At 39.1% G+C, this 18360-nt stretch overlaps 1 protein-coding gene across 1 annotated transcript; it reads right to left on the bottom strand.

The window, feature by feature from the left end:
• Positions 1-2699: 2699 nt before the first annotated feature.
• On the bottom strand, positions 2700-12253 carry RAB9B (RAB9B, member RAS oncogene family). The gene is made up of 3 exons (XM_040467282.1): positions 12063-12253; positions 7045-7116; positions 2700-5920 (listed from the first exon to the last, which is right to left on the bottom strand). Exon 3 carries the CDS (start codon positions 5876-5878, stop codon positions 5273-5275), a length of 606 nt encoding a protein of 201 aa, XP_040323216.1. The 5' UTR covers positions 5879-5920; positions 7045-7116; positions 12063-12253; the 3' UTR covers positions 2700-5272.
• Between the last annotated feature and the right edge of the window lie 6107 nt (positions 12254-18360).

Below are 18360 nucleotides of genomic sequence, written 5' to 3'. Positions count from 1 at the left end.
GAAGAGATAAACCTATCGCTTGTTTCCTAATGAATGCACCACAAGAAGGCATGATTTGTATTTTTATTCTAATCAATACAGCTAATGCTGAATTAAGAGGTATTTCTTTCACTATAGCAGCATTTCTCAATCTCTTTTTATCAATCAGTTAAGTAGAAGATGCACAGCTTGGTTTGTCTGAATAAAATTCAGGGGTGCTAGAGTTACACTCATTACACATTTACCCATAATTAATAAAGCATGAAAGGAATTGAGAGATTACTAAAAAATACACATAGTTGCACGCACAAAACTCACCATTTAAAAAAGCACTTAAACGGGGCGCCTCGGTGGCTCAGTCGGTTGAGTGTCCGACTTTGGCTCAGGTCATGATCTCACAGTCTGTGAGTTCCAGCCCTGCATCGGGCTCTGTGCTGACAGCTCAGAGCCTGGAACCTGCTTCAGACACTGTGTCTCCCTCTCTCTCTGACCCTCCCCCATTTATGCTCTGTCTCTCTCTGTCTCAAAAATAAATAAAAACATTTAAACAAATTTTTAAAAGCACTTAAATATGGCTGAATCAAAATTCTTTGTATTGCTTTAGAGAAGACCAAAACAATTTCTAAAGACACATAGTTCACTGCAGCAGTTCCTCCATGACTAAAAATGACAATTTCTTCACATCTTGAGCTGTGAAGATGCTTATTCTCACTGGGAAAGCACTTTAGTAACCCTTAACCTCCTCAAAAACACCTCACACAAGCATCACCACCTCCACCAGAAAATTAAGACTCAGATCCTTGCTCATTTTTGGAAACAGATCAATAAAGGGACATTTAATAATTTCTTTAATTCTTGGGGCACCTGGGTGGCTCGGTCAGTTAAGCATCCTCCTTTTGATTTCAGCTCAGGTCATGATCTCAAATTTTATGAGATCGCGCCCGTGCTGGTCTCTGCACTAATAGCACAAAGCCTGCTTGGGATTCTCTCCCTCTCCGTCTCTCTGCCCCTCTCCCACGTGTGTGCTCCCGGTACTCTCACTCAAAATAAATAAATAAACATTTTAAAAAGTAACTTCTTTCATTCTTGAAAGATACCTAACTTCTATCATTATCCCTTCCTTCTCTTAAAGAGAAAGGAGTAAAGAATGAGGGCTTCATTGGTGATGGCAACTTGAAAAAATTTAAAAGCAAAAAAAAAAAAAAACCCTCAGGAGGTGATGGTTATGTTAATTAGCTTGACTGTGGTGATGATTTCACAGTGTATATGTATATCAAATCATCAAGTTGAGCACCTTGAATATATATAATTTTTATTCATCAATTATACTTTGATAAAGCCACGGGGGAAAAACGACCAGTTTTGAAAAAAATATATTAACATTTTATCAAAAGGTGTATCACAGTTTACCTGCCCTTAAATCAAGGGTAAGAAAAGCACTCCACTGTAATGAATCTTACATCTCCATAGCAAGGAGAGAAAAAAAGTGAAATGCTTATCTGGATCGCTGATGTATAAAAAAAAATTTAAAAAAAAGTTGTAGTTACAACTACTTCAGGTAGTTCAAATGAAAGTAAAGGTCCCTGCCCCAACTCCCATCCTGACCTTACTCAAAACACTGCCTTGATTTTCCAGCAGTTTTTTAAATTTTTAAATTAAATTGTGAAACTGAAGAGAAACCCATCTATCCCACACCCTCCACTTCCTGGAAGGATCATAGCCAAACTATTTCCAAAAAATGAGGATCTATACTCTTTGTTAAGACATCCAGAGATGGAGATTTCCCACTGGGTTATGAATTAGGCAGAAAAACAGCAAAGACAGAAAGCTACTATTTTGCTTTCAAAATATCAGTTTTGAATGAGCAAATCCTTTTAAAGAGGCTTATAAATCTGTGATCTTCTATAGTCTAAAGGCTGCATTATTATTGCTTAATCAGGATTGTAGGTGCTGTATTTGAAGCATGGTCTGATAATTTGTTAAATGATTATCCTCAGAGATGAAACAGTACATGTAGCCAAAAAAAAAATTTTTTTTTTCCCTGTGATTTCAATTGCCCAAAGTTCTTATAGGCAAAAATAGAGGAAGGGGAGAAGAAGCCTAAATCTGTGACAGATGGAATCAATGTAATAAACTTATGTGCTCTTGAGAGATGTGTGTCCATAATTTAAAAGTCACCACTATGGATATTTCAAGTCATTTGATGCAAATGCAAGTATCTTCAAAGTCCAATATGTGAGAAGCAAGAGAACAGAGTTATTTAACAAAATTATCATTTGTTTTCTGATTCATCTCACCTATATTTTTGTGTTTTCCTAAGATCTGGACAGCATTATCAGTCAAGAAAATAAAGGGAATATGTATATTCTGTCTATATTTTGTGATGGTTTTTAACATTTGCTTTAAATTATAAAGAAGAGATAAAGTGGAGAGTCAAGATCCAATTTCCAGTCTCAATGCTCTTCATGCACTAAAAAGTGGCATAAAATAGGGGCGACTAGGTGGCTCAATCCGTTAAGCCTCCGACTTCAGCTCAGGTCATAATCTCTCAGTCCCTGAGTTCGAGCCCACGTGGCTGCTTGGAGTACCTTGGTGAAAAAATGATCCAGAGGCCACATGTAGTGCAGTCTCAGAGAGTGATTTGATTGACAGGTACTGTCTGTCATGCCAACCAGTTTCTCAAAAAGAGAAAGCAGGGGGAGGAAAGCACAAATACTGTATACTGGTTATTCAAAATGCGTTTTTTATTCGCTTTAACACAGATGATTTTTTTTACAGTTGAAACAAAATTTCTGATACACAATTTTGAGGTTTTAACAGCACCTACGAGGAGAGGATTGTGGAATACCTCAAGGTAAAATAGAGATGGCTAAGGCAGGCACAAATTAACCTGAAATTCATCAATCCACTTGAAGACATATGGAATCTGAGGCCCCCTGAATGTTAGCCTAATACATGACAATAAACTAAAAATTTTTCTGTATGATGTTTTAATGGACTATTGAAAAAGAGTATAGTTCCAATTAGAAATATTCAAAAAATCCAGTGTTAATTTTAAAAAACGTTCTGAAAATACAGCACTGCACATTCTAGTGTACACAATTTCTAAGCCTATATGCACAGTTCCTGGTACTCACAGATTTCAGCCTTTGGTGTTTGATAATTTTACCCAAACTGTATGTCAGCACCCCACTGAGTGTTACTCACCAAAAATGCCACTGTTTTTATCACTTAGTGTTAACTGCTTTTATTAAGATATTGTGTAGTGATTTGGCAGAAGAAAATTGGTATGGCTAAGAGGAAAGGGGCTTCAGATGACCTGTCAATAAAATTAACACTTGCCTTGGTTAGACAGGAAGTCTATGAATAGAATACCCACATAAATTTTTTTTTTTACTTAAATGACCACATGCCATTCTAATAGTGACAAGTACTTTTGTGAGTGGATGAAGGTCTTTACATAAGCCTGATATCTACAAATAGAAACTATTATAAGCAAAGTGCAAGTAGAAAGAGAAGGCCCCAGGTCTCATGCACTTAAAAACAATTAGCATTTAACAGTTCTGATGTACAGATTTTCACCCTAACATAATTGTAGCAAAACAATCATAGAACTTGGAAATTAGTGTGGCTGGCTATAGGCATAGGCAGGATAGGGACCATTACTTAAGAGCTGTGGGGTCCCGGTTCTGCTTTGGACTTCTGGTCTCAAAATTACTTGGACAAAGGGGTCACGACTATATTTAAATTAGAAATATTGAATATGACTGGGTTGAAATACCATCTTCCACTTGTCTGTGTAGTCCAAAATTCCCAGAACTCTTAAAGTACATAAGGTCCCATGTGTAAGGCTGATTCCATATGCGGTGACAATGGAGAGTTCTAGGTTGTATTCCTGTAAAAGCTTCTGCTTCCTCCCCAGCCTACATGTCTTTTGGGGGGTCATTTCTAACTGTCCCTTACTACCTTGGGTCACTATTTTTATCATAGATGTTTTAAAAGTACAGATTAAAAACTCTGCAGGACAAACAGATCTTAGACTGCAAGACAATAAGAACTAGACTGCATATCTATAATACAGTATTTAGAGCTGGAAGGGACCTTAAACCAAACATCTAGCCAGTACAGAAAATATTTTTATGGTATTTTAACAGATGGTCATCTAGTATCTTCTTGAATATTTTCATTGGAAGGGAGTTCACTATTAAGGCAGTCCATTCCACTGTGGGACAACTCTGTGAGAAATTCATTCCACCACTGGGTTAAAGTCGGCTCTCTTGTTACTTTCAACATCCTAGTTTGTCAAGCTGAACATACAGTGAAACATACAAGATATTAGTTCCTTCTACAATCAGTATTTGAATTAAGGAACCTTGTGAGAAAAGGTCATTACCCATCCACTCCCCACTCTTTTCTGAAGGTTTCTTTGAGAACAGAGCATGGTGGATCAAAGGACCATCAAAATTATCAGCAGACAGTACTGCATCCAAAGTCATATATTAAGCAACATTGCTAAATTGATAAGAGGCTGTCAGAGAAGCAACATCCCTATGCAGCAAAAGGAGACTTATGAAGTAAAAGCAGACCAACCATTTATTTGCAAGAGTGGTGGGTATATTTAAGCATAATCCATTCACTAGTACCATGTTACTTCAAACACAAAGAGTATAATCAAGTTACACTGACATCAGTGTATCTCTTATTGAGATACTTTTTGAAAAGCCCACATGGTAACAAATCACATATAAGGACTTAAACAAGGCAGTGTACATCATTATACTCTTACAATACGAATTATTACAACCTTTTTATAATTGAAGCTTAGGACATCCTTGTTTGCATTATTATTTTTTCATTGTGACACAGCTCAAGAGTCTTATTTTTTTTTTCCTTTGGCAGAAATGTCAGAAACTGCTTGCCAAGAGTTCATGGTGACATTTGTTAGCTGATTAATGGAACACTTTAAGGGACAGCTGTAGCTCCTTAACTCCTTCATGCTATTGGGTTCTAAGTTTAAACTGCAATTTGAAAAATATTTAAATCTCTCAGGACCAAAGCTTTCTGAAATGCCCTGATACACACAAGAAGGAAACAGAAGAAATCACAAAAAATACACTTGGCTTGACAAAGCTTTTTTTTTTTTTTAATCACTCTACAACCTCAATTTGAAAGGCTCTGACATACATCCACAACCTTCTACCTTTTACGTGTGTGTGCACTCTTAGAGGGGCACAGTTATTCTGACACTATTGACTGAACAATTTGGGGCACACTTTTAAAAGGCTTCCTACTTTTAACAGCATGAAGATCCTGCTTTGGAGCCACTGTTCAAGTCAATAGTGTGACCTAACATGCAATGTTCCAGCTGTTCCTCTACAGCCAACACCTGCCTGACAGCTTCTTCAAAGGCTACTGTCACATTAGTATCATCTTTGGCACTTGTTTCTAGATAAGGGTAATCCCCATTCTCCATGCACCAGGTTTGTGCCTCCTCAGTAGTCACTTGCCTATCCTCTTTGTCTACCTTGTTACCCAGAACTACAAAGGGGAAGTGCTCAGGGTCTTTCACATCAGCATAGTAGATGAATTCTTTCTGCCAGTTACCAAGGTTCTCAAAGCTCTGCCGGTCATCCACGCTGAAGGTCAAGAGGCAGCAGTCTGCTCCCCTGTAGAAGGGTGTCCTAAGGCTCTTGAAACGCTCCTGCCCTGCAGTGTCCCAGATCTGGAGAGTTACAAAACGTCCATCTACCTCCAGATCTCGATTTAAGAACTCTACCCCTATGGTGTGAAAAGCCTGGGAGTCAAATTTATTGGTTACATAACGGTTCATAAGTGAGCTTTTCCCAACTCCACCATCACCCAAGAGAATAACCTTTAAGAGCAAGGATTTCCCACTCATTGTTGCAGCACCAGATGGGGAGGAGTTTATAACCAAGAGAACCTGAAAAAAAAAGAAAAAGTAGGAGGTAAAACATTTAAACCTGGAACTGAAATCAACTTTATAGTAAAATTTTGTGAATTATATAACCTAATAATTTAACTTCTCTTGATTCATGCTCACTAACTATATTATATAGTACAACAGAAGGAATAAAATTCTTTTTGCATACAAGGGAAAAAAGGTCTTGTTTTTCTGAGGTCTTTTGCCTGTGCCAGGAAAATGGCTGAATGCCATGGGTAAATGGACTAGCAGATGGTGCTATAATTTGGTTCAGTTCTGACCCTATTCTAGGGGAGAGAGCACAGAACAGGAATATCACTCAAATGTGTAACCATATTATTAGCTTCCAGTTTGGACAGGTCCAAACAAGAGGCAAACAGTATGAAATTGATTTGGAGTTTGAAGCCTGTTCATGATGGACCCAAGAATTATTGAGGAGAGAAAGCTGCATAAGCTGAAATTTTAATTCCATCAGTAGAGTTTGGGGATACATTTAGACCTTGGAGGAGAGATAAAGGTCAAGTTTCTTCAGGAATTTGCCTTATTATACTTGCATTGATATAGATACCCTCACAAGTAAAGGATCTTCCATAATCTTTTCTTGATTGTTGGCTGGTATCATTATAGCGGCTATCATTTAGGAAGAAAATCTTGAATAGCTTATTAATTTTTGTATGTAGGTTCTAATACCATAATAGTACCAATGAAAATATACTGTAAACTTTAAATTGCTAATAATTATACAGTACCCTTCTTGTTACCTCAGCAACATGTCTGTACATGGGATAGATATCTAGAATGCATCGTAACATAAAAAGATCAAATTTTACTGAACAATTAACCTGTACTAGATTTTGTTAAGTACTTTCACACTAGGTCTAGTGTGGGAACACAACAATGATGATGTTAGTTGGGTGTTATTTATGCAAGAGACCCAAAGAGATGAAAACTAAATGCTAATCAAAAGAGCACATGCAAAAGAACTTCTGGAGGTGCACACATTTGAAATGTAATTTTAAAAAGCCCAGTAGTCCTTACTATTATGTTGGTGCATGTATAATAATTATATATTTTTTATAAATATTCATTTTTAAGAGATCAAATGAAAAAATATATATACCTACCCAGTTGGGTCTTTGTCACAATTTTAGTCTTTTCTTTTCCTTGTTCTTGTTTTGTTCTTTCTTCTCAGGGTTCTAGAAAACAGATTGGGAAGGATTATTTTAAAAAATCTATAATAAAACAAAGTTAAGGCTCTATATAAATATACTCAAGTCAGGAAAAAAACAGAGCAATCTCAACTTACCTACAGAGGATGCTTTTCACAAATATACTTAAGAGTTTAACATGCTACAAATATTTCACATGGACAAAATAACATTATTGCAAAAACTTTAATTTGTCCTAACAAGTGTACGTTAGGGGCACCTGGGTGGCTCAGTCGGTTGAGCATCCAGCTCTTGATTTTGGCTCAGGTCACGATCTCAGGGTTCATGGGTTTGAGTCCTATCTTAGGCTCTGTGCTGACAGTGCGGGGTCCACTTGGGATTCTCTCTCTCCTTCTCTCTCAGCCCCTCCCCTGCTTGCTCTCTGTCTCTCTCTCAAAAATAAACAAACTTAAAAAAAACCCAAGTGTACTTAATGTGATTTTAAAAGTTTTATATTGTCTCTCCATTGAACTCTTCATTGAAAGTAAAGGTAAAGAAAGATGATATTCACAATAGATGATATTCAGGAAAGGGAAAGCACAGAGGAGTCTAAGATGTGTTGAAATTCTAAGTCAGAGATGAAATTCCTTCCCTTTATATCTACCAATGTTCCCATCTCCAAGAAAGTTATTAATGCATTCATCAATCTGCCTCAAGGCTGTCTATGCAATTGATTCCAGAAGATCAGAGAAGAAATAATTATGTTTGGGGATTCCCTGTTTATAATATATTCTCTTGGCTAATTATTTTACTTATTAATTTTGATCTGTCTTGAACACAGGTTTTAGTATTTAGCTGGCTTTATTATATTCAAACACAACTTCATTTAACATAATAATTATGGCAAGAGTGTTATCTAAGCAGTATCAAGAGTGCTGGTCTAAAGAGAAAAAACAGTTCGTAGATTTTTTGAGTGTTCTTTCTTACTGAGGAATAAAGAAGATTTTAAGAAATATCTATTGCTTGATAATCTCATGCTATTTTTTAAAGTATAGATAAATCATATAATAAGGGATTCATTAGAGTCCTAAGTCAGTAATTATGAATTTAAATAATGCCTTCTAAATTGATAGGTTTTATCCTCCTTCTTGGTTTATATCTACTCTAAAAAACTTTAAATTAAATTTTTTTTTCAACGTTTTATTTATTTTTGGGACAGAGAGAGACAGAGCATGAACAGGGGAGGGGCAGAGAGAGAGAGAGGGAGACACAGAATCGGAAACAGGCTCCAGGCTCTGAGCCATCAGCCCAGAGCCCGACGCGGGGCTCGAACTCACGGACCGCGAGATCGTGACCTGGCTGAAGTCGGACGCTCAACCGACTGCGCCACCCAGGCGCCCCTACTCTAAAAAACTTTAAAGTTTTCTACAATTACTGATTTTTGTCCTCTTTTTTCCTGCCTTCAAACTTCTGTCTTCAGAACTAGCTCAAGTAACAAATATTTCTTTAAATGGAGATGAAACAAGCATTATCACTCTTGTTTAGTTTTTATACTGGTCCATAGGATAATTTTACAGGATGCTCACTTAAAAAAGGAACAGAGGAAGTACAAACTTGGGTAATAGTACTGATGGTATAAAGGGTCAGTGCCAAAAGAGCTTCCTCAAGTTCTTAGCAAACAGGTGTTCACATCATTAAACTCACTAACTCTATTTTCCCAGCTGTGGATAAACTCAAATGATGGGTCAAGGACTGAGTATTGTGGAAACCAAACACTCAGCTCCAGGAATAATGATGAAGTATTAAGAACTATCTGAGATAATGCTGCAATTGCTTGTGCATTCCCTTTTGGTCATTTACACATATAACTTCCAGGTACATAGGGTCTATACCAGGGAAAAGGGAGGAAAAAGCAATGTAGTTCAGTGTCAAGTGCACTACAGGATACAAGAGTCTTCATCACCACATTTGTTTTATGAACTTGAGCAGGTTATTTAATTTTGCTGTGTTTCAATAACTTTCTATATAAATATACACTTGACAATAACTGCCCTACTTAACTCACAGGATTATGTGGGAAATGAATAACTTATGAAGTCTGCAAAGATTTGTGAGCATTTACTGAAATTTTTGGTTTGAGATTTTTGTTTCTTTTGCTCTTCCACCTCCTTTCATTCACTGTTGGGGGCCTTGTGAGTCACTATTAACCCTTCTCAGAAAAGATCAGCCAGTAGGAGGATAACAATTCTTCTTTTTCTCTTTCTTCAATATCTGAGAAGGCCTTGTTCCCCAACAATTTTGAGCATCTGCATATACCAACAGAATCTCAGCATTGGAGGGACCTTAAGGGTCTTCTGTTCTAATATTGCTACTGATGCTTGAGAGAACATTTGAGTGCTTATTGTGTTCTGTGACCTTACAAAGGTAACCCTCCACTCTCCTCTACTTCCTCCAACTCCCTTTTGTTTGCTGAAGGTAGAAGTGAATACATGTCTTCTTGCCTTTAGTCACTAAATCCTGTGGACTTTTCCTTGGAATATCCTTTTTAAGTCCTCTGCTAACATCCTCATTTTGGCCCACATCTACCTTGCTCTAATATGTTATGAAACCTTCCTGGCTCTTCTCTCCCTGTCTTTGGTTTACAAATTAACATATAAGCTTCAGATCTCATGGTTTATAGTTGAAATGATATTATTATACTGCCTTATTTTGTCAAATACCCTTTTCTCCCTAAGTATGTCTTTCCTACACAACCAAATTTAAATTCCTAGAAGGTAAGTCCCTTTTTTTGCATATGTCTTTGAAGCCCCTCCAGCATGCAGCAAGCACCAGGGTCCTTCACATGGATAATCAATACTAATTAGGTGGGTGCCCAAAAATAATGCCTCTGAATTGATGCTAAGGAACAAGAGATCTGCAGTTCTGTAATATGTCCAAATACTATTATTTATTTGTGACTAAAGAGACTTATCTGGATCACTTTCTAGATGGAACTTAACAGGAATTTCACCTGTTGAAAGCTAGTGGAAATGCTCCAGTTTCCCTCCCTGTCCCCGTACATTTTTAAAATAAATATATAAATTTCTTCATCCCTACCAAATACAAGAGCAGTATAACTGTCTCCACATGTTTTCATTGGATGCTAGCATCCCCATCATCATCATCATTTGAAACTAAGTATGATATCCTTTAGTACGTACTCAAAAAGATCTAGCACAGTATAAAAGCAAACCAAAATTTTTCCTCTCCCAGAATATGCCAAATTTAAGTCAAACCTTAAAAGAAGATAGCAATAAGTAGGCAGTGAAATTCTTTGATAACCCTAAGTATATTTAACAGGAAAGTCTGATCCCATATGCATTCTGTACGGGTCCCATATCAGGTGAGGATTTTGACTCAAATGTTTAATATGAATTTGGTCCTCTTCAGAGACAGATCTGCCTGTAAACAAGTCAAACATCCTAGAAATGCAATTCCCCTTTCTTATCCCACTTCCCGCATTTAACAAGAATTTTCTAAGAATAGTATACTCACTTTTTCCCCCACTTAAGGTCTAAGTCCCAGACAATAAGGTAAATTAGAAATTCACGCAACTGATACTTCCTAGTTTTTTTCTGTTCTTCAACACACTTGAAACCACATCCACACAGCTTATTAAAATTATTGTATTTAGTTGGGAATGCTTGGGGTTGGGGAGAGGTGCAGAAGGAGGCAGTACAATGACCAGAAAGAGGCTGAACTTTTGAAAATAGTACATTTTAGTATGATGATGGAGAGAAGAGAAATGAAAAAACAAATTGGCTATGTCAGTTCAGTTGCCATGTGTGGAATGATGCTCAAATCCATAGTGCAGATTGTTTGGGAGCAAGTGTTGAGAGGGATGTGGTAAAGTAGGGCTGGAGGTGGAGAAAGAGCGTCAGGGGAGAGCTAGGCAGTGCATGAGAGTGGCCCTGGTGACAATCTGCACAAGGGAGGAGCCATGGTTAAAGCTATAGGGAAAGCCCATCTTGTGGTGACACACTGGTTGGGCTCCTCAACTCACTGTTGATTCCTGGCACAATATTTGGAAATTAAGCACTGGAGAATTGGATAGGGCTTTAACTTATGTAAAAATCAATACAAATAAGAAATGATTGCATCTTTGAGACCCTCTACCTTAAATGGTATATAGGTTGTTGCCAGTACAACCTGATGCTTGTTGGTGGGGGTGCGGTGGGTTCTGTAGTGGGGAAGCCCTCTGACACACTGGATTCATCGTGTAGAGCGAACAAGTTATCGGCTGCATCCCTACTCTGAGTCCAAATGTCACAGCTGTCATGCCACTGAAACGCTATTCCCACATTTATGTCCATATTTATGTCCTATATGCCATCAGAAGGGTTCAGTGTGGAATTTCACCTCTAACTTTTCACTCCTCACAATGACAGCTCTAGGGCTATGAGCCCGAAGGCACAGTAGGTAGCAATTTGGCACTGTTCCGAGGCCACTTATTCCCAAGTAGACTGCCGGGAGACAGGTAGGTGATGTTTGGGTGACATTAAGTGAGCAGGGTACAGAGAAAAGAAGCTTCCTTAGGAGACCAGGAATGCGGTCATCTCTACAACAGGGTCACTGTTAGCATTGGGAATCTAGAAAGTGAGATGTTACGCACAGTTCCAAATACCTCGGATCCACGTCGTCTCACCTCACCCCCATCTCTCAGAACGCGCGGCTGTGGCGCATGCGCACTGAGCCACACCCGCTCCCCACGGAGCCCTGCATCTATCTGCCGGGCTTTGGCAGCCTCTCCAAATTACTCAGCAACGCCCCGCTCCACCGTCACCTCCCCCCACAACTCCGACCCCTGCAGCGCCTAGGCCTCTTTCCCAAGGTGCAAATACCCCCGGAGATCACCCAGACCTCCCTTTCTCCCTCTTCCCACAGTCCCCCTACCTCCCGGCCTCCGGCGTCCGCGGCCGCTAGCCCCTCTCCCTGCCCACGCACCGGCATCTTACCCAATACAATGGGAGAGAGACGGGAAGAGGCCGCGGGTGCCAGGCAGGTCAGCTTTGCGTGCCGGCAGTCCGACTCCTCAGCGACACGGTCACCGTTCCTGCTGCCTCCTCCTCGCTGGGTCAGCAAGAGCAGCTCAGACCTCGGTGGCCTGACAGCTGCCGCTCGCGCCCGGCGCTGCCGTCGCGCAGCGTCTCGCGCCCGCGCCCGCCAGGGGAGGGGGCGGGGCCCGCGCCGCCTCCTCGTGCCCCTTTCTCGGAGCTGGAGACCCGGCATAGCCGCCTTCCGCCATCGCATGTTGAGAGGGCTCCTTGGCTCGCTCGTTTTTCTCTCATGTTTATGGTCAAGCCCTGGCCTCCCTTGTCCTCTCCTCCTCCCCTCGCCGATTAGTAGGCACAATGACAATGGACCGTCAAATATTGCTCTCCCACTCAGCTCCTCTGCAGCCTGGGGCCACGCCACATTTCCTGCAATTACCCTTCAACTTACCTCATTTACCTTTCCTCCATACCTTCTACTTCTGCAGAAGATAGCACATAACATCCTCTGGTTTCAAATAATGCAGGGAAATACGTGATCACAACGCATTACTAGGCCCTCTAGCTGAGCACTGCTCATGAAATTCTCTTGTCAATCCAAAGGGAAAGGTTCATATTGGTAGTTCAGGCATAGAAGACACATTGTCCTTTATCTTTAACAGTTACCTTTCTAGATGGCCACACAGAGAGTACTACCCGAGGTTTGTGGAAATGCTGGGGTAGAACACAATGTTCCAGTTGTGCCTAGCCACCCAGCCAGTCCCTTCTTATCTTCTGTGGTCCTCTGGTACCTACAACTAGTTTGTGATTGTTTCCCTTGAAACCAAAAGAGGATGGAGCTCCTGAGGTCAATTAGCCTGCACTCCAACTCTCTGTCAGGCAGATCCATCTCAGAAGCTTCCCTGATGTATAAGGATCTGTACCTGTGTGGCACTGCCGGTCACTCACCATATGCCCCCTCAGGGCTCTCACACATGCTCTCCCTCCATTTGGGCCATTGTCTATCTCTTCACAAATCAACAACTCAATCAATCCCACAGGCACCAGCTTAAATGTCACTTCCTCAGGGTAAACTTTCTCAATATCTTCAGAATAGAGAAAGTGTCCCGATTTATTTTCTTGTGGCCTCCTGTAGTATGCTGTACTTTCCCTTCATAATAGTATCCATTTATGATGAGATATTTAAATGTATGGTTATTTGATTGACAACTGCCTTCCTCCACTAAACTATATTTTACCGTAAAGTCAAGGATTGTGTTTGTTTAGACTTACCATCATATCTCAGAGCCTAGGTCAATGTTTATTACACAGGACATGCTTGAAAAATATTTGTTTAATATGGATTAATGTTATATCATCAACAATTATTGTTATTTGAAAACAAAATGAATGGATCTAATTGAATAAACTAGTCCTGCCCCCCACAAACACCCTAAAACACACTTCTGATAAAGAGATGTACTTAATCCTCCAAATCAATTTTTTACTCACACATTCCTATCTGTAATAAAAAAAAATTCTTCAGGCATTGTATGCAATCCAAGTTGGTTTTTCTTTTTATCACAATTGATTTAGCTATTTGTGAGAATAGCCTTTAGAATCACCTTGTCAGCTGCTAAAAAATAAACTGGTGGTATTTTTATTGTACCACATATATAGCTCATTTCGGGGAGGATTGACATTTAACAAATATTAAATGTCCTGATCCATGTACATGAAGCCTTTCCATTTATTTAGGTACTCCTTAGTTTGTTTCAGCAATGCTTTATTATAATATTCATTGAACAGATGTTATGCACATTTAAAAAATTTATCCCTAAGAGTTTATGCTTTGGAATGCTATTATAAGTGGTATTTTCTTTTAATTTTCTTTCAATGTTTATTTATTTTTGAGACAGAGAGAGACAGAGCATGAACGGGGGAGGGTCAGAGAGAGAGGGAGACACAGAATCCGAAGCAGGCTCCAGGCTCTGAGCTGTCAGCACAGAGCCTGACGCAGGGCTCGAACTCACGGACCGTGAGATCATGACCTGAGCCGAAGTCGGATGCTTAACCGACTGAGCCACCCAGGCGCCCCAGTATTTTATTTTTAATTCCAAATGTTTATTATTTTCCAAAGTGGCTGTACAGTGTCATATTCTACATATGTAGACATACAATTGATTTTTGTATGTTGACCTTCATCCTGCAGCTTTCCTAACTTATTAGTTCTTGTAGCTTTTTTTGTTGTTGTAGATTCTGTCTGTAGTTTTTACTACATAAAATAGTCATGTTGTTTATGGAAAATAAAAAAAATTTACTTCTTCCTTTTCATTGAAAAATCTTTTGAGCATGGCCCCAATATATGTATATGTATTTATAGATTATATACATTGACTACTGTGCATATATACTTTATATTATATATGTATTATAATGCATATACATTATAATGCATATACATTAAAGATACTCCAACATAGAGTGTGGCCTTGGTGGCTCAGTTGGTTGAGCATCTGACACTTGAGTTCAGCTCAGGTCATAATCCCAAGGTTGTGGGATCAGTCCCTGTGTCAGGCTCCATGCATGGAGCCTGCATAGGATCTCCTCTCTCTCGCTTTCCCTCCCTCTCTCTCTCTCCCTCTCTCCCTTTGCCCCTCTCCTGTGCAATCTCTCTCACTCTCTAAAATAAAAAAAATAAACCAACAAAGAAATTTAAAAAGAATGAAAAGAAAAATATGCTGATGTCTCAATGTTTTCTTTCTGCACTCCAATGAATTGTTTTGTGAACTGCTCAAAATAACAGTTCTTCATATTAGAGTCTCTCATCTTGAAGTGAATTTAGACTCTTTTTTCCTTTTCTCATAGGTGCTATTTTCCAACAGTTTAATAATCTCTGAGAATCCTCCAAACTTACCTTCAAGTTTTAAGGAATTTTTAATTTCTAGTCTTGGGCACTCAGTTCTGTAGCTCATACTGCTGAAGGCATTACATATTTGCAGAATGTGGGAATCCCTGGTAGTAAGTGAAAACCCATGTTAGTCCAAAGACTCCTTTTACAAATCCTATATTAAAAGAATATTTAGAGCTCATTTGAAAAGCAACTACCATTCACGTAGAATAGAATCAATGCAAAAAACTAAAAATAGAACTACCCTACAACCCAGCAATTGCACCACTAGGCATTTATCCACGGGGTGTGCTGTTTAAAAGGAACACATGCAACCCCATGTTTATAGCAGCACTATCAACAATAGTCAAAGTATGGAAAGAGCCCAAATATCCATCGATGGATGAATGGATAAAGAAGATGTGGTATATATATATACACACAATGGAGTATTACTCGGCAATCAGAAAGAATGAAATCTTGCCATTTCCAACTACATGGATGGAACTGGAGGGTATTATGCTAAGTGAAATTAGTTAGTCAGAGAAAGACAAAAATCATATGATTTCACTCATATGAGAACTTTAAGAGACAAAACAGATGAACATAAGGGAAGGGAAACAAAAATAATATAAAAACAGGGAGGGGGACAAAACAGAAGAAACTCATAAATATGGAGAACAAACTGAGGGTTATTGGAGGGATTGTGGGAGGGGGGATGGGCTAAATGGGTAAGGGGGATTAAGGAATCTACTCCTGAAATCATTGTTGCACTATATGCTAACTAATTTGAATGTAAATTTTAAAAAATAAAAAATAAAATAAAATAAATAGAAGCTATGCGACTACCATTACTTAATGAGGAAACAACACAAAGTGGGAAGCTTAAAGTGTCAAAGTAACTGCATTAGGTGGTTTTGTGGCTCTCAGACTGGACTATTCCAAATAACCCATCATTGAGGTCGGTGAAACCATGCCCTCCATGACTAATGCTTCCATGCATAATGAAATAATTTAATCCTATCTTTGTGACACAGTTACACACACACACACACACACACACACACACACACACACATCACTTTTCTACCAAAAATAGAATCATAGTGTGGTCAGTATATAGGAAGCTAAACCAGTATTGTCCTCAGATACTGGAGAAAGGGTTACTTTTGTAGAGTGACACACACACGCAAAAATCAGCATTCAATGTATGGAATTTATTATCTCCAAAAGCCCCCAATCTTGATTCAGTTTTAAATACATTGACTGGGGCTTAAAGAAGACACAATTGGAATGTGATTAATGTAAAAGAAAAATCCTGTTCAGTGTTCACAGATGCATATGAAAAAAAGAGTCCATGAAGGGTCTAAATAAATTAATAAACACTGCATACTATTTCCCTTCCTGGAGAATAACAATGCATATTAGAACATTACAGGCTCTTGGAATTTTGCATTAAAGAAACCATTTTTTTAAAAATCCAACATTTTCCAAATATATGTGATACAGATTCCAGATTCCTTGTATTTATGGAACACCTTAACAGGACTAATATACCTCAGAACCCAATTTGGCAACTGGTGTCTTAATCAATTTTACATTGTAATGTGATAGCAGGAAATTGGTTTGCCTTAAACATGGATGGCAATACATGTCATCTTGGTTGGCCACTTAGGTTGGTTTGTAGTGGCTTTTTGGAGAATTGTGCTGCGGAGGATTCCAAGGTGCATCTAGCTCAGTAGGAAAGAGTGTATAGTTAGTAATGACTACCATGGATGAAGCAATGTGTTTGCCATCCTTGACCCAGAGTATTTGTATAGCAACTGTACTTTTCATATTTTACAGATAGTTCTGATCTTGAATATTTTGTTCTTTTGTCCCCATATTTACAGTAATACTTGTGGCACCATCTGATGTTTTATTCAGAAAATATAGTAGCCACAGATATGTAAAAAGGAAATTGGACGATAAGAATTTGTCAATATTTACCAATCATTGTCCAAAGCATGTTACTGGTTCTGGTGACACAGTATTTTTTTTATCACTTGACTGGGGATAATCTTGTGGAATGGGGATACTTTGCAAGTTTTTCCACAGCCTGAAGGACAGATCTCTGAAAAACATCCAATTATTAAAATCCTCAGTATGAATTTAGTTTTATTAATTTAAAAACATGTATTTTGAAGCTCTTTTCACTGAAAAACATTCAGAAACAATGAAAAACTAGTGTCAAAGAGCACCTCTAGTACCCATATTAAGATTCTAAATACCATTCCTCAGTGAAAGGAACCAAGGTTTCTTAGAGAACTGGCTGATTCTGGGTCTATGGCAAGAAGTATCCAAGATGAACCTGGAATTTTTTGCCACACCAGATAGCCAAGAAGCTAAGGAATGGTGAGATAATAAATAATATGTATATTGGTTTCTGGCTCTGGTTCCTGGCACAGAGCCCCTAAAATCCATGCAAATTCCTAATTGATAAGAGCATTGGGAGCATCTTTTTTTCTCATATTTGGTCTTCAACCCCAGTTCTTGACACAAGGCTCCTAAATCCCTCGGAATTTGTTGGGTGATAGAACAGTCTTTTGTTCTAATGGGGTGACTCTGGGTGAGTTCTTGGATGGCTCCTGGATGGGATGGGGCCTGGTCACCAGAAATACCAAGCCATAATTAGAAACTTGGAGTTTTCAGCCCTGCCCCCCACTTCTTTGGTGAGGGGAGAGGGTCTGGAAATGGAGTTAAAAATTGATTCTGTTTAAGTGAGGAAGCCTCCATAAAAATCTCAAAAGTATGGGACTTGGAGAGCATCCAGGTTGGTAAACACATCGAGGTACTGAGAGGGTGATACACCCCAATTCCACAGGGATAGAAGTTCCTCCCCTGAGGACCCTCCCAGAGATTGAATCTCTGGGACCCTCCTTCATATGGACCCTCCATATGAATCTCTTCATCTGGCTGTTCATCTGCATCCTTTAACGTACTCTTTAATAAACTGGTAAATGTAAGCAAGCATTTCCCTGAGTTCTGTGAGCTGCTCAAGTGATTAATAGAATCCAAGGGGGAGGAAGTCATGGGAACCTCTGATTTATAGCTAATCGATCAGAAGTACAGGTAACAACCTGGGCTTGCAATTGGGTTTTTACCTATAGAGGAACACTATTAGAGTTGAGTCAAAAAGGACTTGGAATGAGGTGCCTGGGTGGCTCAGTCTGTTCAGCATCCGACTTTGGCTCAGGTTATGATCTCACAGTTGGTGAGCCCGAGCCTGTGTTGGGCTCTGTGCTGACAGCTCTGAGCTTGGAGCCTGTTTCGGATTCTGTGTCTCCCTCTCTCTTTACCCCTTGCCCACTAACTCTCTCTCTCTCTCTCTCTCTCTCTCTCTCTCTCTCTCTC

Source organism: Herpailurus yagouaroundi, unplaced genomic scaffold, assembly GCF_014898765.1.
Source record: "Herpailurus yagouaroundi ecotype Mexico unplaced genomic scaffold, PumYag 67416, whole genome shotgun sequence".
NCBI lineage: Eukaryota > Metazoa > Chordata > Mammalia > Carnivora > Felidae > Herpailurus > Herpailurus yagouaroundi.
This window is presented reverse-complemented; position numbering and strand designations above follow the sequence as displayed.